Source organism: Liolophura sinensis, chromosome 1 (genome assembly GCF_032854445.1).
Source record: "Liolophura sinensis isolate JHLJ2023 chromosome 1, CUHK_Ljap_v2, whole genome shotgun sequence".
In the NCBI taxonomy this organism is placed as follows: domain Eukaryota; kingdom Metazoa; phylum Mollusca; class Polyplacophora; order Chitonida; family Chitonidae; genus Liolophura; species Liolophura sinensis.
Window position 1 is genome coordinate 51,306,253 of NC_088295.1, and position 27,728 is coordinate 51,333,980.

The 27,728-nt window shown below is 38.8% G+C and overlaps 1 protein-coding gene across 2 annotated transcripts in view; it reads left to right on the plus strand.

Moving 5' to 3' along the window:
• The first annotated feature begins 7,706 nt into the window (after window positions 1–7,706).
• The window catches only part of LOC135474348 (tyrosine-protein phosphatase 10D-like), a 46,968-nt gene continuing 26,946 nt past the window's right edge, over window positions 7,707–27,728 (plus strand). For both annotated transcript variants that reach the window (XM_064754173.1, XM_064754174.1), the window contains exons 1-3: window positions 7,707–8,017; window positions 9,736–9,886; window positions 11,012–11,136. In XM_064754173.1, coding sequence (XP_064610243.1) covers window positions 7,717–8,017; window positions 9,736–9,886; window positions 11,012–11,136 — 577 coding nt within the window. In that variant the 5' untranslated portion in view covers window positions 7,707–7,716. The remainder of the gene's footprint in view (window positions 8,018–9,735; window positions 9,887–11,011; window positions 11,137–27,728) is intronic.

Here is a 27,728-nt window from a genome sequence, read left to right on the forward strand (position 1 = left end):
TTTGTATAAAGTGTCTGTTTCAGTGAGTATTATGGGGAGTTCTACAATTTTTTGAACAATTTGGTTGACATGAACTCTCTGACAGAAGTGTGAAATAATCTTGAATATCAAATAAACTATCTGTGTGTGCAAAAACATACATGTAAATCTTTTTCATGGTGCATCTTTGATTTTATTGGAGGGATAACATTATGTGACAGATCTGTCTAAAATAGCCTTTATGTTATTCTTTTGATTTTTGTGAATGTACTAAAGTGGTGGTAAAATTTAGCTACATGCATTTGTGCACATAGCTACAGTATTCTGTACATCTGGAAGCAGAAGGCTTTGTCTTATCATGTATTGTAAGGAGACATTTACCTATTTGGCCCAAAAAGGCCGAGAGTAAAAATTAAATTGTTTTCAGAAACGACCGTCTGATTTTTTCCCTCCACACTGTCGGTTTTTTTTCGTGTTTGCTAAATAAAAAAAAAATATGCAGCTTAAATCCCACATCTCTGCTCAGATTTTTTGATCCCTTTCTTTTCACCCCCCCCCCCCAAAAAAAAAAATGAGTCCCTCGGTCTGTCAGATTTCTGTGTCTTTTCAATAACTCCAAATATTTTCTCATTTTGGAAAGTTTTTGTGTGCAGTTTAATTTTTAGAATTTTTTTTCCTGTTTGAAAAGCAGCCTAATCTGCGCTTAAGTATATATATATATATATATATATATATTTTGTGTGTGTGTGGAAAACTTTGTCTTCACAACCATTTTATTGTGTTTAGTTTGACCTCAAGATTGCTGTAGTATTGTTGATGTATTCATTTATAGGCGAAACCAATTTGAGGAAAACTTTCCGGAATTAGCATAGGAAAAAATTTGGGGAATTAGATTTACATGAACATATTTACTTTTTGTACAGGAAACTTTTGTTGTGAGCTACCAGGCAGATGGGGGTGTGGAGACTCCATTTACATGTGTGAATGACCCCCCCACAGAGTGTACCCTTCTGACTGCTAATGAACCCCCAGGCCAACTCTACAACATAACAGTCAAAGCTGTTCAAGGTCAACGAACCAGTTCTGCAAAATCAGTGTTTGCAAATACTAGTGAGTGGACTTTACTTACTTTTTGAATGCCCATACGTCCTAGGTGAGTCATGTATGTGTTCTGTTATAACAGCTTCTTCCTATGCATGTTTATGAAAGTCACTTACATTTTTTCCCATTCGTTTTTTCTAGAGGTAAACATTCTGCGAAGCATAGAGTTGTGTTTTAGATATCATATGTTGATGTCATTGTTTTTTTTCCAATATTTAATACTGATAAGTTGAATGCTCCTCAAAGTGTCAAAGATATACCTTACTGCTTGATCTATTCATTCCTTCAAGTGCTATCAAGGCGATAGGAAGTTTTGAGTGCTTGGGGTTTAACGTCGTACTTAACAATTTTTCAGTCATATGACGACGAAGGAATCCTTAGGGTGCATGTACGTGTAATGTGCCTCCTTGTTGCAGGACGGATTTCCACCGCTCTTTTATTTAGTGCTGCTTCACTGAGACGACTTACCGAAGGCAAGTAAGCTGCCTTTCCCGAGCCATTATACTGATACGGGTCAACCAGTCGTTGCACTATCCCCTTCATGCTGAATGCCAAGCGAGGAAGTTACAACTTCCTCTTTTAAAGTCTTAGGTGTGACTCAGTCAAGGATTGATCCTGGATCTACCAGTCCCGAAGCGGACGCTCTACCAACTGTGCTATCCGGGCCAGTCGGAAGGAAGTTTTGAAGGAGAGAAAACATACTTGTACATCTATAGATGACAAAAAAGGTTGTATCCAATTCCACCATTAGATGTATACCCTAACCTGTTGTGTTGAACAGAGCCATTGGCAGCTGAGGATTTGAAGCCTGTGAACATAACAACCCAGTCTATTGAAGTGTTATGGGTGGCGAATCCTGGTAGCAAACACACTGGCTTCCTGGTGACCCTTGACCCTGCTGATTCAAGTCAGAGTTCACAGTAAGTCACCAGAAATTTTTGATTTGGTCAGCATTTGTGCCCTGCTCAAGCTGAGCTGCAAAGGTTGTCACTTTGATATATTTTTTTTTTTTTTTTTTTTTTTTTTTTTGATTGGTGTTTTACGCAGTACTCAAGAATATTTCACTTATACAATGACGGCCAGCATTATGGTGGGAGGAAACCGGGTAAAGCCCGGGGGAAACCCACGACCATCCACAAGTTGCTGACAGACCTTCCCGCATACGGCCGGAGAGGAAGCCAGCATGAGCTGGACTTGAACTCACATCAACCGCATTGGTGAGAGACTCACCAATTACGCTGCGCTAGCGCGCTAACCAACTGAGCCACAGAGACCCCTTTTCACTTTGAAGCTGAAAGAAATCACAATAAATACATGGTGATCATTGTGTCATTTGTCTGTTATTTTGTAGCTTATATTTGGCCAAAAAACAAACCATTCAATTTGTGCAAAATTGAATTCTTCAAGGTTTCACCATTAAGAATTCTTGAGGGTTAGGGTTTTCGCTTGGTCTGTTTTGCATCTGGCAAATGGACCCATTCCTCTGGAAAAGCTGAAGAAAATTCCCCCAGACGTACAAAAACGTGAAATAAAGTAAACCTTTTTCAATCGCCAGTGGAATATTTGAATCCTTTTACAGATATATTGACGGTATCAATAGTTGAAGCACCAGACAAACCAATCTGCAGACTCGTCCAAGCATTTCATCCTAATTTCTATTTTTAGTATCTATGGGTCCGAGACTGATGACCTAATGCTCTCGGGGATAGTGCATGTAGCACTAATGGCCCAACATGCTCCAGCATAACAGCTAGAATACATAGGCCTATAGTTGCTTGAAAATTCGGTCTAAGGATTGTGTATGTGATTGACCTTGTACACCAATAATTTTGGGAAAGTGCTTTTAAAAATGACAAGAAATCAACATTTTAAGTATGAGACGATATACCTTGAGAGTTCAGAAAGGTCAGTGAAAGGTGTGCATGCATAGCATGCGAAAACAATCACTCCATGTGTAAATATCAAAGAGAGATGTCATGGAATTGCCCCTTGTATATGCCATTGTCCACAAGACTGCAGATCTGTTGGGGAATGCAATTTACCTGACTTTTGCACAAGACGTGTAAGTTTTGGCTTTCGCTTCACAGATTTGCTCGTATGAAGGCTCTGAAACAACACAGAAACTTTACCACAGACAGTGTTTGAACCATATGGATTTGAACATGTAACTTAACTGGTTAGGTGCCTGTCCTCTATATACTTAGAACAGCACCTTAGATGCAGTGTAACTAGTCCAAGCGGGTCAGTACGTCCTAATTAACAGATTTCTTATTTACCACTTTTATAAAATTAATTTTAGTAACTATTTCTTATATTTGCTTCGTTAAACAGATCTGCATTTATGTGAAGAAGTTGTTTGGTTAGATGCACTAAATGTGGTCTTGTTTTTCAGGAATAAGACTGATTTTAATGCTGTGTTTGATGGGCTGACATCGGGAAAGACATACCAAGTAACTGTACTAACCTTGGCGGGACAGGAGAAGAGTGACTCCCTGGCAGATGTATTTTGGACAGGTATACATTGGGTCATCGCTAAAAAATTCTCTGTTGGAAGCTACCCAACAATATCAATAAAAAATAGGGTTGGATGGTAGGGAATTTTGATTTTTCTTTTTATTCTGGCATTGAACAAGATAGGGATTTTAAAGAAATTAACATCGAGACATAAACGATAAAAAAAAAATTCCATAAAAAGCTGGCTTCCCCCAGGCTCTGCTGAGTTTTATCCCACCATATTGAAGGCGGCTGTTGTATAAGTAAAATATTCTTCATTACGGCGTTAAAGACCAATCAGCTAAATAAGTAAACAGTGATGCGCGTCATTGATGCTCTTTATGAATATTAAGTACTGTAAATTATCAAATTCACTACTTCAGTGCTTTGTGTATTGAGCTGAAGTTTTGCACTCGTTTGTCTCCTACAGATGAGTTCTGTTTATGAATTCTTGCTGGCCAATATTACATTGTCAGTGATACATTAGCCCTTGTGGTTACTGGATTGATATCCCATCGCCATTCAGATCCAACCAGTTAAATTTAGGCTTTTAGGCATTCATTTGAAGGCTTGAAAAGAGTTAACTCTGAGCCAATCATTCGTGTGACTTATTTTGTGTGCTTAATCAGGGGAGGTAACTACTGGTATGGATCACATACTTAGACGAGTACCTGGTGCGTAGTTATCTCCCCTGCTCTAACAACCCAGGAACTATGACACTACTTTCCTGTGCTAGTGTCTAAATTGTACATAGTTGACCCAGATACCATTGTATTTTACATGTAGGTGTATGTTCAATTCCTGCAGCGAACAGGAATTTTCAAGATTCCTGTTTGCTGACCCCACCCCACTCCGCTCCTGTTTCTACTCTTTTGGTGAAGTTGTTCATTGTCGATCACTAGCAGACACTTCAACTTCACTTAAATATTTAGCTCGATTTGATGGCGATGATTGTTCTGTTGCTGAGATAGTCCTTTGGTCACCAAACAATCTATCAAGGGAAAATATTACTTGTTCCTGCAGTGCCAGCGGCACCTGTGCTGAGAAGCAACACTTCAAATCACAGCATTGTGTTGACATGGGACAAACCTGCTGGCGAACGGGACAATTACAGCATCAGTGTCACAGATGAGAACCTGAGCAAATCTCAGGTGGTGGCAGGTACAGAGGTCAGTGGGGAGGTGCCTGGTCTGCAGGCTGGCTCCTCCTACAGAGTCACTGTCATAGCTAACAGTGGCAACCAGAAGAGTAAACCTGCCATCTTACCATCAGTCACCACAGGTTAGTTTTACAGTACTGGTGCTTGTTTATCAAATATCTCCTTCATGAATATTTAATAATTCTGCTTAGCTCTTTGTTTGTTGTGCAAGTTAATTATTATTTAGATCACTTGTACTAATGTTTGATTTGATTTGATTTGATTGGTGTTTTACGCCGTACTCAAGAATATTTCACTTATACAACGGCGGCCAGCATTATGGCTGGAGGAAACCGGGCAGAGCCCGGGCGAAACTTGTACTAATGTATGTACAGATGCAAAGAACAGGTGTAGCTTATGTCATACCCTGAGCATCAGTGTTGGGAGTCCAATAACAAGAAAAGCAATGTTAATATCTCCAGAAGTACTGCTTCTATTGCACTGAAGTTTATTTAAAATGACACAAGGGGGCCTCGCTGGCTGAGGTGGATAGCTGGCCAGCACGGTGCAATAACGCAATGCGCCAGGAGCCTCCCATCAATGTGGTCTCTGTGAGCTCAAGTCCAGCTCATGCTGGCCTCCTCTCCAGTGGCACATGTGAAGATCTGGCAGTAACCTGCGAATGGTTGGGGGTTTCTCCCAGGCTCTGCTCAGTTTCATCCCACCATATTGCAGGCCGCTGTTGTATAAGTAATATTCTTCAGTACGGCGTAAAAGACCAATCAGCAAAATAAAAAAACAGTGACGTGCGAGGTATTTTATATCGTTGATGCTCTTTGTGAATATTAAGTACCGTGAATTATCAAATTCACTCCTCAGTGCTTTGTGTATTGAGCTGAAGTTTTGCATTCATTTGTCTCCTACAGATGAGTTTTTTCTTAGCCTTGTTAGTTATAAGTTAGTGTATTACATGAGTGGCATGAGGCTGTAAGGTGGTAATGTAATTCTTCAACCTTTCACATGTTTACAAGATGTTTATTCAGTCATATTATGACGGTGTTATTCAGTGTGGACTTATAATATTATGCTTTTTGTGGAGCCAAGAAATTGTCCTACCAAAGGAGTGTAGTTTTGTCTTCGAAGTCAAATTGCAAAAGCGGCAAGGAATTATGGTGCAAGGGCTCATAAGTCATCTCAGGAAGCTGGTAGATGACACAAGTAATTTGTAGTTTATATGGGAATTCAAACTGTGAAAATATGATGTAAACAATGCAAAGGCACTGTCTTCTTTCGGTTGTTCTAGCTTTCATGAGGATTGTTCTGACAAAATAGCGTACGCAATGATTTATACGGCCATGTGTCTTTTCAAGCGGAAATCTGTCTACTGAAGTTATTTGGCCAAAGTCATGGATGGATGAATTGTAACGAAGTATTCCAGTTTTATTTGAATACATGGCATTGAACAGAACGAAAAAGTGTAAAACCTGAGTAAGCATCAGTAGAAAGGCCATCTGGAAATACATAGATGCATTATATATTATTATCACCAAGTTAAATGTAGTCAGAGACTTTGATATGCTTTATGTATGATGGGCTTTATGGGCTATATATTCATAACTCATCGTCTCCGTGATGTCACATAACTTTTTCTACATGTTTAAGTTCAGTTCTAGATAAAATTCTTATGAACCCTATACATGTGTTTGAAATTAAATGCCTGTTTTAGGACCAGAAAAGTTGCTGTGACAACATTGACCGCACACATAGCTAGTGATGGCATACACAGTTAGTAACAGCATACACAGTTAGTGACATCATATATAGTGATGGCATACATAGTTAGTGACGGCATACATAGTGAGAGCATACATAGTAAGTGAGGGCATACATAGTGAGTGACAGCATACATAGTGATGGCATACATAGTTAGCGACGGCATACATAGTGACGGCATCCATAGTGACGGCATACATAGTGACAGCATACGTAGTTTGTGACGGCATACATAGTGAGGGCATACATAGTTAGTGATGGCATACATAGTGACGGCATACATAGCTAGTGACGGCGTACATAGTGACGGCATACATTGTGAGGGCATACATAGTTTGTGACGGCATACATAGTGAGGGCATACATAGTTAATGACGGCATACATATTTAGTGACGACGTACATAGTGACGGCATACATACTTAGTGAGGGCATACATAGTTAGTGAGGGCATACATAGTTTGTGACGGCATACATAGTTAGTGACGGCATACATAGTGACGGCATACATAGTTACCACATACATAGTTAGTGACGGCATACATAGTGAGGGCATACATAGTTAGTGAGAGCATACAGAGTTAGTGAGAGCATACAGAGTTAGTGATGGCATACAGAGTTAGTGATGGCATACATAGTGAGGGCATACATAGTGAGGGCATACATAGTTAGTGACGGCATACATAGTGAGGGCATACATAGTTAGTGATGGCATACATAGTTAGTGACAGCATACATGGTTAGTCATGGCATACATAGTGATGGCATACAGTGAGGGCATCCACAGTTAGTGAAGGCATACATAGTTAGTGACGGCATACATAGTTAGTGACGGCATACAGTGAGGGCATCCATAGTCAGTGATGGCATACATAGTTAGTGACGGCATACATAGTGATGGCATACATAGTTAGTATGTCCACCAAAAATGATACTTGCACCTTAGTCTCATAGTTCCTTTGTCTTTAAGCAGCAATCAAATTGTTAAATAAACCTATTTATCATGCACAGGCTTTGAAGCAATGTTAAACTTAGCTGGTTGTATATTTTGTTGTAAATGTTAAAATTGTTTTGTTTTGAATTAAAGGTTCAGGTATGAGGTCATTGACTATCAAGAAAATAAAATGATTGATGTCATAAATGTGAGGTATACCAACATTAATCTGATTCTCACACAGGCCTACTGACCACATAATTTTATCAAACAGATCAAATGACATGCACTGTTGTTGGATGATAGTTAAACATCTTGTTTCTGCAGTTCCAAATGCGGTTGAAGATATAAGAGTGTCTTCCAGGGATCTGCACTTTGTACTGGTGATGTGGCGGCCTCCATCCTCTTCAGTAGTCGAGGAATACAAGGTCACAATCACTGAACTATCTGGGTCGACTCAGTACGTTAACCAAAGTGAAGAGTATGTCAGTTATAATGTCTCTGGCCTGGATGCTGGCACACACTACACAGTCAGTGTGCGGTCAGTCAGTGGGGGGAGAAGTAAGGAGAGTCCAGCCTCAACACTGACTATCACCACATGTAAGTTGTTAGAACATTAGTGGTCCGTGGATGTCAATTCTCCACATACCTACCTCAATATTCAGGAACAAATGTTGCGACAACCTGATGATGTCAAAAGCCAAATGATCTGGCACCTCAGAAATAGATCTGATTTTTTGTGACTATTTGCAGAGATCAAAGAAGCTATCTCAAATTCTTTTTGTGTGTCCCCTCCATTTCTACAAAGAAAAAAATCATCCTCAGATCTAATCAACGTAAATTTTACTTAGAATCAGCTGTCAATCATGTTGGTGATGAATATTTCTGTACAAGGGAGATAAGTCAACGCACAGTTTGTTTTGTGGGATATGTTTTGGAGAGGTTCAAATTGAGTTCATGCAAAATGTTGCATAATTCATTCCAGAACAATACAAATTGAATAAATATAACCAAAAATTCTGTTGATGGACCAGTTAATGGCCCATCCAGATGACTTTAAAGAACAGCTTTTTTACAGAAATACTGGAATCGCCCTGTCTGCCTGCCTGTCTATAGACATGTTTTTTTCCATGCATCTAATCCCAAAATACTGCGACTGCGATGAAACTTACCATACATCTGAACTTGTGCATGCTTAAGTTCAAGTTTTGTGTAAGTTTTCATAATTGCCGTCATTTAGGACTTTGCGTATTAGGGCTTTTCCATGTATTCAGATTTTGCCAGTGCATATTTCAGACATGTGAATCCCAGTATTTTTAGTCTGGTTTCATGTTAAAGAGATCATGGATGGTGTGTACATCTACATGTATATTATGGAAGGTTGAGCTTTCTTTTATTTGTTTTAGGTTTATTGGCTTTGTGAATGTTTTGTGTCATTTTGATTGATAGACATTGGATGTAAAAAAATTTATGTAAATTTCACTTTGTTCTCTGTGGTAAACATATCTTCTGTGGAAAGTCTCCACGCATGGCTATAATTTGTTGTTCACGGTCTCTGTTGGATTTTTTTTTTCAAGGATTACCTATTTCTTGTAATCAAGAAAACTTTCTTGTAGAGCTACAATTTTTACAGATTTACCTACTTACTTACAGAGAACAAGAGGTATTAATAGGTAAGGTATTAATAACCAGGGGTTCTTTTGTTGATTTTACCACATTTGTCATCATTTTTCTGATTTATGGACTCACTCTTCTCTCCAGTGAACACAGATTTCTATAAATCTTTCCTGGAGGCCTACAGTTTCTTACGCAAAACCTATCTTGATAATCTTATTGTCTTTCCAGCTACTTTACCAGATTTATTGAGTGTTAAAGTTTACCTAATTTTTGGGCTTCATTTTCTCTGGCATGCACATCATCTGTAGAAAGCTTTCCACATCTGTATTAGTACTAGGAGCCTATGACACTGGCCAATGCATGTGCCTTCCTAGACTGTGAGGGAATGTTTAAACCAATCACCTGGGCTTTGACTGTTGTCAGTTGGGTATTTTGCTCAGCCAATCATATTGCAGAGGCCACCCATATTACATGGATAGCCAATCGTGGGTAGCAGTTTGCATATAAAAATCCATTCCAGCATGTTGGTGCTGGAAATTTTTTACTACAATAGCTCAGCATTTGCTCTGTCTTTCAATGGGTTGCAGTTGTCACCCATAATACCTGGATTGCTTAATGCAGTGTGTGATTTGCATATCAAAGACCACTGCCCACAATGACATCTGTAGCACTAGCTTTATGTCTGTGTTTATGTGTTTTAGTGCCGGCCTCTGTGGAGAGTTTTGATGTGACAACGGACACTGACAGTGTCCATGTTAACTGGAGTCTGCCAGCTGACATCACCTACGACTTTTTGAACATCTCACTCTCCGCCGACTCAGGGGTGGTGGACTCGGTCTCCAGAAACAAGAGGTAATCTACATACATGCACTGAGTTTTGTCAAGTCTTATCTTTAGTCTGAAATTAAATTTATATCTAGTGAAAGGCCATTATACAGCTTTTTTATTATCCTCCCGAGGTATAATGCTAAGGGAAATTGCCTTCAGGTTGTTCATCCGTCCGTCCATTCGAACTTATTACAGTGTCAACACATCTCCTCTTACATTTTTGATTGGATATTCATGAAACTTTACCAGCATGGCAGAGAAAATGTGACAATAATGCATTCGGTATACGGGCTGTGTGCATCATTTATTTCCAATTATTGCCCCTATACCTAGAATGTGTAGTGAATTGGGTGGGGGGGCTTGATTTACTATTTATTTATTTATTTGATTGGTGTTTTACGCCGTACTCAAGAATATTTCACTTATATGATGGCGGCCAGCATTATGGTGGGAGGAAACTGGACAAAGCCCGGGGGAAACCCACCACCATCCGCTGGTTGCTGACAGACCTTCCCACTTATGGCCGGAGAGGAAGCCAGCATGAGCTGGACTTGAACTCACAGTGACCGCATTGGTGATAGGCTCCTGGGTCACTACGCAGCGCTAGTCTTCATTTACAGCTGTATCTCTGTCTGTATGTGTTAGTTTTCTTCAATCCTTTTTGAGATAGGACTTCCTATTTGCTATAGACATTCTCCTTAGATGATTGTCAGTTTTTCTATTTTGGGATTTCTAAATTTTACAGATTCTGGTCTGATTTTTACAAAGTATTTTTGATAGACCTTTAAGGTGCTTACTTACTTTGAAGAAGAGGGGGCATATGTGTTTTATGAACACTCAGCTTAGTGTCTAGGTGTGTTCAGATTGACTTTTTACCCTAACGTTGCTGTCATGTGTTTCCATTACATTGTAAACACATTTTCTCTTCCAGCTGTGCTTGTGGCTGTGAAATATTTAAGGCATTGCATGGGTTTTTTATTTTCTGTTTTTATTTTTATTTCAATTTATTTTTGTTATTAAATACATGCCTTTGATATTATCAAGTCGCACATGTGTTGGCTAATATTTTTTGAATCAATTATCCAGCTTTCACTTCAATACCTGTGATATTATTTGATTAAATGTTTGGTTTGATTGGTTTTGATACAGCTCTCCTGATGCTCCCAATCACAGATTTATCAATTTGGAGTCTGGCAGTCTCTATGTGGTTACCATAGTAACAACTCTCTCTAATGGCATCATGGGACATCCCATTAACAAGACAGCCATCACAAGTGAGTCAGTCTTCCTTCAGTTCTCATTGTGCTATATATTGTCTCTTGTATAACATTTATTTCATTGGTGTTTGATTTGTAGATTTCCCTGTTCACATATAGGTGGGCCCTTGATGGCAACAAGCAGTTGATGATACTCACGTGACTGTTTGCATAGTCCAACTATGTTTGCAGACCACTTGTCTTCCACCACTATGTGGGCATATATGTGTACATCACAAGCTAAGCCTTCGTCGTCATATGACTGAAAAATTGTTGAGCACGACGTTAAACCCCGAGCACTCACTCACTCACTCACTCACTCACTCACAAACTTGCCAGTAACACCACATATAACATGACATCAGTTCAAAGCTTTTGAACTACAGTGTAGGCAAAATTAAAATTATTTTCTTCATCTATCCTGCAAAATCGTATAAGATAAGACTTGCATATATTTATGCCCAGTTGCGAATGTAATGGATGCGTCATGATTTGTATCTTTCAATGTGTGTGTATTTGGCATAATTTTGCGAGCAAGTTATCTGAAAAACTGTTTAAGACTCTTTGAATTTGGTACATACTGTCTTACCATTATTCTCATGGTCTGAATAATTTTTTAAAAATGATGCTTTTTTTTTTGTCATCTCAACCCCATTTTACAGATTTTAGACATAGATAATGTCTATTTTTGTGTGCAGGCTTTGAAATAATTTTGTTATGTCCCCTTCTTGATATAGTAGAGAATCATATTTATAGCCATGTCAGGTCAAGTTTTTGTTATTTGCTTGTATCTTAAAACTGAAAGTAACATTTTACAAATGAATGAATGTCAAAAGCCAGGTTGGGGGCATCGATATCCATAATCTTTGATGAAGTTATGATGGCCTGAGCAGTAAGGTAAAGTGAAACTTACCTATAATCTTTGATGAGGTTATGATGGCCTGAGTAGTAAGGTAGAGTGAAACTTACCTATAATCTTTCATGAAGTTATGATGGCCTGAGCAGTAAGGTAGAGTGAAACTTACCCATAATCTTTGATGGAGTTATGATGGCCTGAGCAGTAAGGTAGAGTGAAACTTACCTATAATCTTTGATGAAGTTACGATGGCCTGAGCAGTAAGGTAGAGTGAAACTTACCTATAATCTTTGATGAAGTTACGATGGCCTGAGCAGTAAGGTAGAGTGAAACTTACCTATAATCTTTGATGAAGTTACGATGGCCTGAGCAGTAAGGTAGAGTGAAACTTACCTATAATCTTTGATGAAGTTACGATGGCCTGAGTAGTAAGGTAGAGTGAAACTTACCTATAATCTTTGATGAAGTTACGATGGCCTGAGCAGTAAGGTAAAGTGAAACTTACCTATAATCTTTGATGAAGTTATGATGGCCTGAGCAGTAAGGTAAAGTGAAACTTACCCATAATCTTTGATGAAGTTATGATGGCCTGAGCAGTAAGGTATGGTGAAACTTACCTATAATCTTTGATGAAGTTATGATGGCCTGAACAGTAAGGTAAAGTGAAACTTACCTATAATCTTTGATGAAGTTATGATGGCCTGAGCAGTAAGGTATAGTGAAACTTACCTATAATCTTTGATGGAGTTATGATGGCCTGAGCAGTAAGGTAAAGTGAAACTTACCTATAATCTTTGATGGAGTTATGATGGCCTGAGCAGTATGGTAGAGTGAAACTTACCCATAATCTTTGATGAAGTTATGATGGCCTGAGCAGTAAGGTATAGTGAAACTTACCTATAATCTTTGATGAAGTTATGATGGCCTTAGCAGTATGGTAGAGTGAAACTTACCCATAATCTTTGATGAAGTTATGATGGTCTGAGCAGTAAGGTATAGTGAAACTTACCTATAATCTTTGATGAAGTTATGATGGCCTGAGCAGTAAGGTAAAGTGAAACTTACCTATAATCTTTGATGGAGTTATGATGGCCTGAGCAGTATGGTAGAGTGAAACTTACCTATAATCTTTGATGAAGTTATGATGGTCTGAGCAGTAAGGTAGAGTGAAACTTACCTATAATCTTTGATGAAGTTATGATGGCCTGAGCAGTAAGGTAGAGTGAAACTTACCTATAATCTTTGATGAAGTTATGATGGCCTGAGCAGTAAGGTATATTGAAACTTACCTATAATCTTTGATGAAGTTATGATGGCCTGAGCAGTAAGGTAGAGTGAAACTTACCTATAATCTTTGATGAAGTTATGATGGCCTGAGCAGTAAGGTAGAGTGAAACTTACCTATAATCTTTGATGAAGTTATGATGGCCTGAGCAGTAAGGTATATTGAAACTTACCTATAATCTTTGATGAAGTTATGATGGCCTGAGCAGTTAGGTATAGTGAAACTTACCTATAATCTTTGATGAAGTTATGATGGCCTGAGCAGTAAGGTATAGTGAAACTTACCTATAATCTTTGATGAAGTTACGATGGCCTGAGCAGTAAGGTATAGTGAAACTTACCTATAATCTTTGATGAAGTTACGATGGCCTGAGCAGTAAGGTAGAGTGAAACTTACCTATGATCTTTGATGAAGTTATGATGGCCTGAGCAGTAAGGTAGAGTGAAACTTACCTATGATCTTTGATGAAGTTATGATGGTCTGAGCAGTAAGGTATAGTGAAACTTACCTATAATCTTTGATGAAGTTATGATGGCCTTAGCAGTATGGTAGAGTGAAACTTACCCATAATCTTTGATGAAGTTATGATGGTCTGAGCAGTAAGGTATAGTGAAACTTACCTATAATCTTTGATGAAGTTATGATGGCCTGAGCAGTATGGTAGAGTGAAACTTACCCATAATCTTTGATGAAGTTATGATGGCCTGAGCAGTAAGGTAGAGTGAAACTTACCTATAATCTTTGATGAAGTTATGATGGTCTGAGCAGTAAGGTATAGTGAAACTTACCTATAATCTTTGATGAAGTTATGATGGCCTGAGCAGTATGGTAGAGTGAAACTTACCCATAATCTTTGATGAAGTTATGATGGCCTGAGCAGCAAGGTAAAGTGAAACTTACCTATAATCTTTGATGAAGTTATGATGGCCTGAGCAGTAAGGTAGAGTGAAACTTACCTATAATCTTTGATGAAGTTATGATGGCCTGAGCAGTATGGTAGAGTGAAACTTACCCATAATCTTTGATGAAGTTATGATGGCCTGAGCAGTAAGGTAGAGTGAAACTTACCTATAATCTTTGATGAAGTTATGATGGTCTGAGCAGTAAGGTATAGTGAAACTTACCTATAATCTTTGATGAAGTTATGATGGCCTGAGCAGTATGGTAGAGTGAAACTTACCCATAATCTTTGATGAAGTTATGATGGCCTGAGCAGCAAGGTAAAGTGAAACTTACCTATAATCTTTGATGAAGTTATGATGGCCTGAGCAGTAAGGTAGAGTGAAACTTCTTACAAGGGAGTGAACACATGATCTCCAAAGCTGTATGGCCGTCAGAAGAGTTAAAGAGCTGGGAGATTTTGGTCAGCAAATTAATGTTAAAGAGAGACAAGGCCCAATTTTGAGTGTCCAACGAAAAACCCCACATTGATGGGTGTTGACGTTTTCAAGGTCAACAGGCACACGAAATAGGAAATGTAAACAGTAGGCAAGCATGCTGGCTGTGAACAGTTCGACATAGAGTGCAGAACCAAGATAGCACAAGGCTCTTTGAGACTAACATGGTGAGTGAAGTGTGGTGACAGAAACGTTTGATGTAGGACAGATTATGTAGCATTAAATATTCCCTCAAAATTAGAACCTCATCCAGTAGATGTGTGTTAGAGAGTGGAGCTAAGAGGACATAACTGAACATGCTTCTGGCTGGCCGCTGTCGTATAAGTAACATATTCTTGACTACGGCGTAAAACACCAATCAAATAAATAAATAAATACGTGCTTCTGAGAGAGAATTAAGCTGATGTGATGTTGATAAGCGTTGGTCTGATGAATTCTGTTATAATTTCAAATCAAGCTAAATTATTTATTAGAGCACTAGTTCATTAGAGCTGGAACAGAGACCTAGTTCTTACACTGTCACTGTCATGCTCATCACAAGGCATTGGATGCTGCTGTCATACTCAACACAATGCCATGTAGACCACAGTCATACTCAAGACAAGACCATGTAGACCACAGTCATACTCAGCACAAGGCCATGTCATACTCAACGGGAAGCCATAAAGGCCACTATCATACTCAAAACATTGTAGGTCACTGAAAGCCTATGTCATGTTCAACGCAAAGCCATCTAAGCCATTGTTATGCTCAGCACAAGCCATGTAGACCACTATCATACTCAACACAAGCCATGTAGACCATTGTCTACATGCCACCGTCATACTCAGCACAAGGCGTGAGTATGTGGTCGTATTCAAAACAGAGCCATTTAGGCCACTGTTATACTCAACACAAGGGCATGTAGACCACTGTCAAAATTAACACGAGGCCATGTAGACCACTGTCAAAATTAACACGAGGCCATGTATACCACTGTCATAATTAACACAATGCCATGTAGACCACTCTCATAATTAACACAATGCCGTATAGGCCACTCTCATAATTAACACAAGGGCTATGTAGACCATTGTCATACTCAACACAAGGCCATATATGCCACTGTCATACTCAACACAAGGCCATATATGCCACTGTCATACTCAGCACAAGGCCTTGTATGCCACTGTCATACTCAGCACAAGGCCTTGTATGCCACTGTCATACTCGGCACAAGGCCATATAGGCCACTCTCATGATTAACACAAGGGCTACGTGGGCCACCGTCATGCTCAACATAAGGCCATATAGGCCACTCTCATAATCAACACAAGGGCTATGTAGGCCACCGTCATGCTCAACATAAGGCCATATAGGCCACTCTCATAATCAACACAAGGGCTATGTAGGCCACCGTCATGCTCAACATAAGGCCATGGACCAAGTAGTGAGATAATGCAGGTTCGCATCTGATTTCAGCATAACAGCATACAACTGTAATATGAGAATGCATGCTTCTCTTGAATATGTGTACACTGTGGGGATTGGAAATCTTAGGCAGAATCACCGAAGCATTAGTTTTCTTGATTACTACATTACCTGTGATGGTCAACACCAGCTTTCCTCTCTGACACGGCATCTCGCTAAGAGCTCTGCCTACGCTAGTATGGGTCACAAACATGAGCGTGTAGTGCTTGGCAGTGGCAATATCTAAGTGTAAATACAGGTAAGTTTATACTGCAAACAGAATTAATTCTGTGGTGTGGAACTAATGGACATTTCAAAGATTTCCTAAGGTGATGTTTATTTTGTTGGTGATATTATATACATGTATGATGACCTGCTTGAAAAGATACCCATGCTTTGATACCTTGTTTAAGTACCAGCAGTGTATTGAGATAATGGTCTAACTGGCCTACCATACATCACTGATTCCCTGATTGTCATGGACCAATTGCCCGCGTCTTGTGAAAATGGATTGCTTGATACATAGTCAATCCAGTTAGTATCAACAAACAAAGATCCAGTGATAAATATAGAGGGTCTCCAGTGACTGATTCTGTGGCATCATTTTAATTAAATGAGATCCAGAGGCTTGGAAGAACAAAATGGTTGATTCCAGTGTAATTTGATCTGACAAAGGTGCCTGTTTCTGTTTATCCCATAAAATCAAGGTCACAAACACTACAAAATTTGTGGCCAGTATGTTTATTTATTTATTTATTTGATTGGTGTTTTACGCCGTACTCAAGAATATTTCACTTATACGACGGCGGCCAGCATTATGGTGGAAGGAAACCGGGCACAGCCTGGGGGAAACCCACGACCATCGGCAGGTTGCTGGCAGACCTTCCCGCATACAGACGGAGAGGAAGCCAGCATGAGCTGGACTTGAACTCACAGTGACCGCATTGGTGAGAGGCTTCTGGGTCATTACGCTAACCAACTGAGCCACGGAGGCGTGGCCAGTATGCTTTAAAAGAGCCCTTTTCTCGTGAAACAAGTATTACATAGTTAAGGAAATAATGAGATTCAAAAATGAACACCTTTGTCCCAGTCTGTCTGCTCTGTGGTGTGAGCTGAGGGTTAAGCTATATTTGTACTGCCAGTCTCCATTTTGTTTTCGATTTAGTAATCTGTGAAATGCAACATTTACTCCTAGAGAATTATCGTGGAGTTTTTTTAGCCAGTTTTTGCCAACATGCCCCTTTGATGTTTTCTTGGGGATTACTGCATCATGTCTGAAAATTGTATTGCTATGCCTTGCCGAAAGATGGAAAAGTGACTGCAAAGTTTGTGTAAAATGAAAACGCATGAATTTTTCAGCACATTTTGAAACTGAAACCGCTTAACATTTAGCTATTACCTTAAAGTAGAATAGCTACATGTATGTACGAACCATATAATGTCCAGTTATGTAGGATGATCATGTTCCATAGACAGATTTCGCGCGTAGCCCAGCAAGCTGGTTTCAGTGCAGAGTGGGGGCTACATGGCTATATTGCTGGGCAAACGATGGCCACATCAGATCCCTTTCCAGTCCATTCATGTAGTTAAGCATGGTCAGCTGAGTTTCTGAGTGGTAACTTCCCCTATATTAAACTGTTCCTAAGGATTACGTTAGGTAGAAATTTCAGCGCATATACCTGTCGTAATAAAGATTGTTTACTGTCTGCAACTGTGTCAAGAAGCAGACCTGAGTTATTCCCCCCGGAAACTCCCTCTGACAAACGAAATGGCTGATTCTGATGGAATGTTTGATGATTTGACTGAGTATATGTGAATAAATGGATTTCATTGCTTAGTGTTAGAACTGAAAAACAAATCTTCGGATTTTCTGTTATGCTGTTCTTGCTGATTCACAAAAAAAAAAAGTCATAAGACTGAGTTTTCCTCCAAGAGTTATACTGGAGCAGTACAAATAAATGATTCGAGTATCCATATTTATATCCATAAATCCATATTTCTGTAGTTTTGTCTCCAAATACCAGAGGTAAATATCGATATATGCTACCAAAATGTAAGACTTTTGCCTCAGAGTCGATAGAGATTAACTCGTGATTAACAGAGATCAGAGCAAAGCCTATATTCTTAATCTGTAGAGGTCTAAATATCAGCTGCTCTATTATAAAAAGTAAGGTCTCCTCATTATTGGATCAGCCTTGCCCTGTGTTTAGTGTGTGTAATGTTGCCATTGAAAAAAAACCTTGTTCCTGGATATATTTCTTTTAGGCTAGCAGGGTGTAGTGTATCTTGCCTTAATATGTATAAAGACTTGATTTAGCCAAAAAAAAATAATTCTTATTCAATTTTGTTGTTTGAAAAATGGCTGCAAGGAGACAAAACAGGATTTGCTTTTTTTAGCTAGCCTATACAAAATACAATGGGGGCTAATACATCGTCGAGGTAATTTACCATCAGCCAGTCAGTTACTTGTGAATTACAATTATCATTTTTGTGGTGGTATCTCAAAAACCGCTGCATTCATTGAGCTTATGTTTTGCTCACATGTACAGCACAATATTATGGGAAGGATATTCCTTTGTCGATGCCATGTATTTGTGTGATTAAATTAATTCCCAAAACTCTTGACTTATCTATGTTTAAGTTCATGTTAGGCTGAAGTTTGGCATTCATGAGTCTCCTGTAGACAAGCTCTGTGGTAGCCTTACTGTCAAGTCTATTTTTGTTTAACTTCATAACAAGATAATTTTATCTTCCACAAATGGATATAATATAGCCAGCATAAGGTAGCCATGCTGGATCTACAATGAGAGACTTGTATACATAACTAATTTATTACATGAAGTTCAGTGCCATACTCGGGATGTTTTTAATTTACATAAAGTTAGTCAGACTTACAGGCAAAGGAAAACATAATTCCCGGAGTAAACCACTGCTCTTCACCAGGTACAGCAAACATAGGAGTCACAAGCTGAGCCTAGAGCCTTGATTGTAAGTCAAACTCAACACAAAGCCAGTTGATTGTAAGTCAAACTCACACGGCTTATAACACAAAGCTAGATGAGTGCATTTAACATTGATATGAGCATAGTTTTCATACTTGTGTACACAGAAAACCTGTTGGACAGGATCCTGCAGCTATTGCCATGGTAACTTATATACTGAGAGTGCTAATATCTCCATGTAGGGAAAGTGTGTAGTGTTGATGTTGTATTAGAAAAGGTTCGTTCCTAGTTTTTTGTGTCATCAGTTTTTTGTGTCATCAGTTTTTTATTGCTGTATGATATGAGAAGTTAAGAGAGCAGCACTTGTACATGTAGAACTGATAGAGCACTGTCAGTTAAACCTGACATAAAGCATGGAGGAAATCAGAAAGATTTGCAATGTAGAAAAATTGTTTTTCTCTCTGAATCTTGTCATGAACCAATGCAGGAAATAATAATAGACCTTACAAGACAGAACGATACTCTCTACTAAAAAGAATATTACACTTTACTAGAAAGAACAATACACTTTACTAGAAAGAACAATACACTTTGCCAGAAAGAACAATACACTTTACTAGAAAGAAAACAGTACATTATACAAGAAGCAACAATACATTATACATGAAAGAACAAAACTCTACCAAAGAATCAACGGCTCACCAAAAAAATTGGAAAGTTAATTAAGGAAAAAACATGAAAATAATCAAAACAGAAACCTGAGAACAAAACATGAACTGCACAGTAATCAGCAATATACATACAGTAATTACAATGTATTGATAATACAGTGGATGTTCAGTGAAGCAAAAAACTACCCTAACGACCAGCCTTGTACTGTGGTTTCACAGTTTAGTCTCAGTTCAGTTCCCTCAGGTTCAGCAGGGTCACGCTTTAGCACATAGGCTATATCCCTATGTGTCCTCACACACTTATTTCTACTGTGATGTTGTGAATACTGAATGAGAAGTTGATGTTAAGCCTACACGTATAGTCAGCTATTACAAGAGTGTAATTAGCCATGTATTTTGTGGTAATACTGGAGCCTTTATGGCTATGTACATGAAAAATCAACCTATTACAGCTTAATAGTGCGTTATATATAGCTCTCATTGTGTAAATAAAATTAACCTTTTTCCTAGACCCTACCTTTTGTAATAACAATTCCATATTTGTTGATGGTTAAGGCCACATTCTCTGTGATTACCATTTAATGATTGGTGTTCAGTGAGACTCTTTTACACCAGCATTGCTTTTTCCATGGTTGGATGGATATGCAGAGATAAATTGTATCGCATAAACAGGATCCTGAAAATTTTTATTTACTTTAGCCAGCTGCACACATCTAGTTCTGTTGATCTGGTGTAAAACTCAGTGATGAGAAGGTCCAGCTTTATTTTTAGCGTACTTTTCACTGTAACTTACACACATTGCTTTATATAATGTAAAGACATCTTGTGTGTGAGGACATTTACAAAATGCCCTGAAATCTGTGAGGTTTAAGTGTACCTTATAGTCTTGTTTTTTGAGTGCATGTTTCTTGTAATCTTTAAATCTGAGTGCAGTTGGGTTGTCTTAGAGAAATTTTTGTTGAACGGGAAAGGAATGCTAACAATCTCTTTGTGAAGTAAATATATTCTGAAGGGAATGTTGTCACTATTTTACCACTTTAGAGTCTTTTTTTTTATTCTGTTGATAAATAGATGTACTAAAGTAGAGCAGTGGTTTGAACATGCTTACTTAGCCAATCATACATGTAACACCCCAACTTTCTGTGTGTGGCTATACATCAGTTAAAGATAAGATGTAAAAATAGTTTCATTTTGTTGGGGTTTTTTTCCAGTGTAAATGTTGATTTTGTGTAGCCTCAGAAACAAAAAGAGAATGAGACAGTAGGTGGCTGGTTTAATTGTTCTGCCTCATGTTCTTGTGTCGTGACAAAGAGCTAAGGTCACTGCTTAATAGAACCGCATGTAACTGTGTTCAGGCTAGAGTTACTGATTATTAGAACCGCATGTAACCATGTTCAGGCTAGGGTTACTATAGCGTTGTACACTGTTTATTTGTACAAGTAAATCTTTGTGGTAACTCAACAATAGAAAACACATTCAGATCTAGAAGGTAAAGATGTTAAGCGGCAAGTCAGCATGTATGTTCCAGGGGTGTGAACGAATATTTAATTCACATGGTAACACATGTTAAGATTCTCAAATTCAGGTAACCTTCATGGTAGACGTATTATAATGTTTCTGGCTACACCTGGCCACCTACTCCTGTTCATTCCCCTGTAACAGGTATGTAACCTCTAGGCCAAAGCCTTCAGGTGTTCTCCATTTATTCACATGCCTGTTGTTCATCTGATACATGAAATTGCATAAATTTTGTATAAAGTGCATAAGCACTGAATACATCATGAAGCTGTGTAATTTTCTTCATTATTAACGGCCCAAGTACTCATTCCATTTGAGCCACTTATTATTTTACATGTGCAAATTATTAGACTCTTTTGGCAGATTAAAGTAAAGTATTGGCCAATAATTTTTACTTCTCAGATAATTTAACAGGATGGTATTTGTTGTCATCCGGTACTTCAGCCTGTTTGTCTGTCCGCCTGTCACACCTACATTGTTACCAGGATATTTAAGAAAGAGTACGTCCAAAGTAAAGAAGCTTATATGTGACAGATGCATAAGTAATAGATTGAGTTGTTCAGAAATGGTTTGTCAGTTAAACCTAGTGTTCACTTTTAGTCTGAAACTCAGATCACATTATAAACTACCCGCAGATTAGACTAGGACTTTTGAATTGAGCTCATCAGATTTCTGGTTCCTAAAGCAACCTGCTAAAAATAAAAGAATTCCAGAGTATTACATTCAGGTTTTGTCATGGATTATTGGAGCCCTATGCACATTGACAAGGCACCTGGGACATACAAGTGTACACACTGTGCAATGTCTCTGTAATCAGAAGGTTAGCCATGTGGGGGTAGCCATGCCATACACCTTTAACGTCCACCAGATTACATTGTATGCTTCTGCTCACACTTACATTTATGTATATTCGCTGTAAAACATTGCCATTCAGAAATTGAAGCATTTTGCATTAGAGCACATCATTAATTCATAATGTACATGCTATCTGTGTGCATGTAGAGTAAGTGTATTAATAAGTTAACCAGTCAAGGTAAAATGCATGGAATACATCAGGCGTGGAGTACATCATGTGAACCTGCATACAGGCGTGGAATACAACACGTGAACCTGCATACAGGCGTGGAATACATCATGTGAACATGCATACAGGCATGGAATACAACACGTGAACCTGCATACAGGCATGGAGTACATCATGTGAACCTGCATACGGGCGTGGAATACATCATGTGAACCTGCATACAGGCATGGAATACAACACGTGAACCTGCATACAGGCATGGAGTACATCATGTGAACCTGCATACAGGCATGGAGTACATCATGTGAACATGCATACAGGCATGGAATACAACACGTGAACCTGCATACAGGCATGGAGTACATCATGTGAACCTGCATACAGGCATGGAATACAACATGTGAACATGCATACAGGCATGGAATACATCATGTGAACCTGCATACAGGCATGGAGTACATCATGTGAACATGCATACAGGCATGGAATACAACACGTGAACCTGCATACAGGCATGGAGTACATCATGTGAACATGCATACAGGCATGGAATACAACATGTGAACATGCATACAGGCATGGAGTACATCATGTGAACATGCATACAGGCATGGAATACAACATGTGAACATGCATACAGACATGGAATACATGCAGCAAGGATAAAGTATTGAATGACAGTTCCAGACAGCAAGATTCAAAAGGATTATACTGACATATTATAAGAATCTTTTTTTTTTTTTTTGTTATTGATTTTTTTAAAAAGAAAACAGAGCTGATTAATTTATAGACAAAGGCACACAAATGAGATGTTATGCCATATCACATCTGGTAGTCATGGGTACTCAGACAAGTGTGTGAGTGTCCTTTACTGAGCACTGTAGGACTAGGATGGTGGTCATCAATACTTGATAATCATTAATCAGCTTTGCTGGCATTAATTAGTGTTATATAGGGTGGTGGTCAGTAGTGGATGGTAAGTATCCTGTTGATGTGGCCTTGGACGCTGAACGGTTGTCGGAGTAATTATTGGTTAGAGTTGTAGGAGTAAAGTTTACAGGGTAGTGGTCAGTCCTGGGGAAGTTCTGAATAATATTGTGGATAATTTTATAAAGTATTAAAGTAGCTATCTGTACAAAATAGTTATTCATGAATTTTGTGGATTTTAAAAATGTAGGGTAGTTAATAGTTCTGAATAATTATTGATGAACATTGTTGACCTTAAAGCTAAAAGGTACGGTACGAGAGTAAGTAATTATGGATGAATATTGTTGACCTTTGTAAAGTTATAGGGTAGTTGTTAGTATGAGATAATTATTGGTAAACATTGGTAGCTTAAAGTTATAGGGTAGTTGTTAGTATGAGATAATTATTGGTAAACATTGGTAGCTTAAAGTTATAGTGTAGTTGTTAGCATGAGATAATTGTTGGTAAACATTGGTAGCTTAAAGTTATAGGGTAGTTGTTAGTATGAGATAATTATTGATGAGCATTGTTGCCCCGAAAGTTAAAGTGTAGTTGTTAAGTATGTGATGATTATTGATAAATATTGTTGACCTTAAAGTTATACGGCAGTTGTTAGTTATTATTGATGGACATTGTGGGCCTTTATGTAGATGAAGGTATGGGTAATTGTCAGTTCTGTGTAAATATAGGTGAGTAATTGGCGGGCTGGGGTAACAGTGGTTAAGGGGATAATTATGAATGAGTAGTGTGGGGTATGTGTATCTTTGGTACATGTAGTAGTCATGTCCTGGGTTTAAGCTGACATGTACATGTAGTTGTGTATTCAGCTGGGTAGGACAGAAGTATTAGGTGCACGTGTCTAGGTAGAAAGATGAGTTTTGTGTGGGCTTGCCTATTTACTGGGTGCCGTGAGCAGACTGACATGCAGTGATACGAGTATACCTACATGTATAGCTGTGGTAATGTGTGGTGATGTATGGATGAGTGTGCCATGTGACATTGCCTGACATACACCTGAACACCGGCTAATTATAACCTGCCGTTAGTGAGTAACAGGGGAGCAGTACACAGCTACATGCGTACACTGCCTGAGGGACAGTCCCATTTACATTCCCCCATTACTGTGATATCCCCTTGTGGACTGAGCTGTATACAGTGGGACAGGTAGGAGGCCATCACCTGAACAGGCTGCTGGTGGACAGATAGCTCTTGGATCTTCTGAGTTCTGTTCACGGACACTCCATGGTTAGGTCAGCAGGAAATGTATCTTTCAGGAGAGTTTTTCATGCCATTATAAACGTAGCCATTTGATTGAGGACAAGCATCAGCTTTACCTGACTATAATTGAATGCAGTATTAAGAGAGACGAGACAAGTTGTTACATGAAGTGTAAGTGTCCTAAACCGAGAGGATCTCAGGTGTCTGTGTACAGCTCAAGCGTCCTCTTTTGAGTGATCAGAGACAGCCTTAGACCACTGTAGGACATGTAAGAGAATTTGATGAAGTGATTGTCACTCAGTTCCAAAGTGCTTGAATTGGATGTTAAAGTTGTACACTGTAATGGAATACAGGACTGATGTGGACAGCTGAAAGTACAGATCTGGAATGATTTAATGACCCTGGCCACTTGTGCTATTTTATGTGTTTATTACAAGGAAAGTAAGATTAAAAAAAAGTTTTACCCGAGAACAATTAAGGAACTACTCAGAGCAGCTTACTAGTCGGAGGGGGACAGACTTGGTCTGACACAAAGCAGCCTGAAGTCTTTTTATTACATATAGATACTGTATTTATTGCAGCCAGAATTTACACTGTAGTCCAACCATAAATTTTCCCTTTGTTGATTGTTCTGTGTCTTGATGAGAGCTCACGGATGCATGTACACATGTGGAATGTTTTTATCCTCTAGAAAAGTTTGTCTTACATGAAATTTTTGCAGCAATTCTTGAGATCACATGTGGATTTGTGGAGATCACATGTGGATTTGTGGAGATCACTTGATTTGTGGAGATTACATTTGATTTGTGGAGATCACATTTGATTTGTGGAGATTACATTTGATTTGTGGAGATTACATTTGACTGGTGGAGATTACATTTGACTGGTGGAGATCACATTTGATTTTTGTGTGTGTGATACAGCTGTGTTCACAGACGATTCAAAGCTCAAAAAATTTCATCAGTTTACAAGGAATATGGGGAAACTTTCTCAGTGGTGCTGTGCTATGTCAGTATGTGTTTTTGTCTTCATTTGTCTGGGATTTACATGCACCAAAGCAATGACAACAGGTGACTCCACAACATTCAGTGCATTGTTGTCGAGTACTGTAGGTACTGTGGCTAGCACCAGTGTGACCAGTCTTGTTAATACCTCTACTACTGCTTCTACGACAACAACACCAGCACCAAGAACCACAACACCATTCCCTAGTAAGTCATTTGTAAAATTGCCTTTAACTTTGCCCTTAACATGTATTAATACCTGTTGACATTGTTACCTTTTATGATTATGACAGTAGAGAAGATGGTGTGATATGATTTCATCAAATTTATTTTATTAAAGCAACAGTGTAATTTTTACCCCAATATCTAATTACAGGACAACATCAGGTTAATGTTTCTGTCAATACGACAAAACTCCAGATTGTGAAGGTCGTGTAGAAGACTGCAGTTGTTACCCTGAGGAGAACAGTATCTGCTCTTTTCAAATGAATGATTGTATTCGGATTCTTCAGAGATTTAATTTTTGAGTGCATGTTTTACTTTTATGTGTTATTATTGTTATTGTCTTTTCTAATCCTAGTAGTTCCATGAGCTGTAGTATTGCAGCGTCAGTGTGACTCTTTTGGACTACCAGTCTTTTCATATATAAACAGAATGATCAATTGAAATGAACACCTGTGTTATGCGCATCTCATGATGCTACTGAAATATTGGTGATAATGGCATTAAAAGTCATCCATATTCATATCATTGTATAACAGGGTTTATTCTAGCCTTTGCGATGGGGGTGGGGAGATTGCTTACCTCCCTCTCAGAGTTACCATATCCGGGAAAAAAAAAAAGAATAGTCACGTGTAGTTGTCCCAGTCATGAGTTATCATGTAAAAGTCGTAGATTTTGATCACACTTTTTTTTTGGAAAAGTGTGAATTTTCTCTTCCCTGACGTTCTTCAAGTGTACATGGATGCATTGGTTTTTAGTACATTATTAGGCACGTTCAACACATCAGTGGGCATTTGGCCGATGAGTCTGACCTTGAAACATCTGACCTGCACTGTTGAATGGTGAAATACTGGCTTACAGTCTTTGTCATTTTGTGTGATATAAGTCACGAATTATTATTGTTGTGGGATATCTAAATATCCCTGCTCTTGCCTTGTGAAAAAAAATCATCTTAGTAGAAGAGTCTCAAGTTTAAACTCTTTTCACCTATAAAACATAGGACATTTTTAACCCTCAAGGTTCAAAGTCGAATCTCCCCTTTTTTTATGGTTAAAATTATCAGGAAGACAACTGTAGATGGCTATCCACACATATTGATGATGAAAGTACCGATACTACAGTTGTAACATTTACTGGCTACACATTTTGTCTATGGCCAAGCTACACATTTTGCCTGATTCTGACAGTTCTGATAATCTTAAATAAGAGTTTTATGTGTGGGGGGACATGCATGGCCAAGGTGGTTCGCATACCAGCACGGCACACTGGCCCAGGAGCCTCTCACCAATGATTTCTGAGTTCATCCAGCTCATGCTGGCTTTTTCTCTGGATATATGTCTGCTAGCAACCTCCGGATGGTCTTGGGGTTTTGCCAGGGCTCTGCCTGGTTTCCTCCCACCATAATGGGGGCCTCTGTGGCTCAGTCGCTTAGCGCGCTAGTGCAGCGTAGTGACCCAGAAGCCTCTCACCCATGTGGTCGGTGTGAGTTCAAAGTCCAGCTCATACTGGCTTCCTCTCCAGTCATATGTGGGAAGATCTTCCAGCAGCCTACGGGTGGTCGTGGGTTTCCCTCGGGCTCTGCCCGGTTTCCACCCACCATAATACTAGCTACTGTGTATAAGTGAAATGTTCTTGAGTACGGCAATCACCAATCAAATAAATAAAATAAATAAATAAAATCCCACCATAATTCTGGCTGCCATTGTATATGTAGTGAAATATTTTAGAGTATAGGAATAAAACGCCAATCAAATAAATAGATAGTATAATGTTTGTGTTTGATATCCAGCTGTGATTGGACAGTTACACATATACTTGTTATAGCTGGATAGTTGCCTATGCATTGATGTTGTCATGATCATCCTGTTCATGAGACTTGGCCAAAAAGTAACTTAAAATAAGACTTAGCCTTTGAGCATGATGAGGAAATAACCTGAATATGAACAATCCTGGGTCGAGTCACACCTAAGACCTTTAAAGAGGAAGTTGTAGCTGCCTCGCTTGGCTTTCAGCATGAAGGGGATAGTGCAATGACTGGTTGACCCGTATCAGTATAAT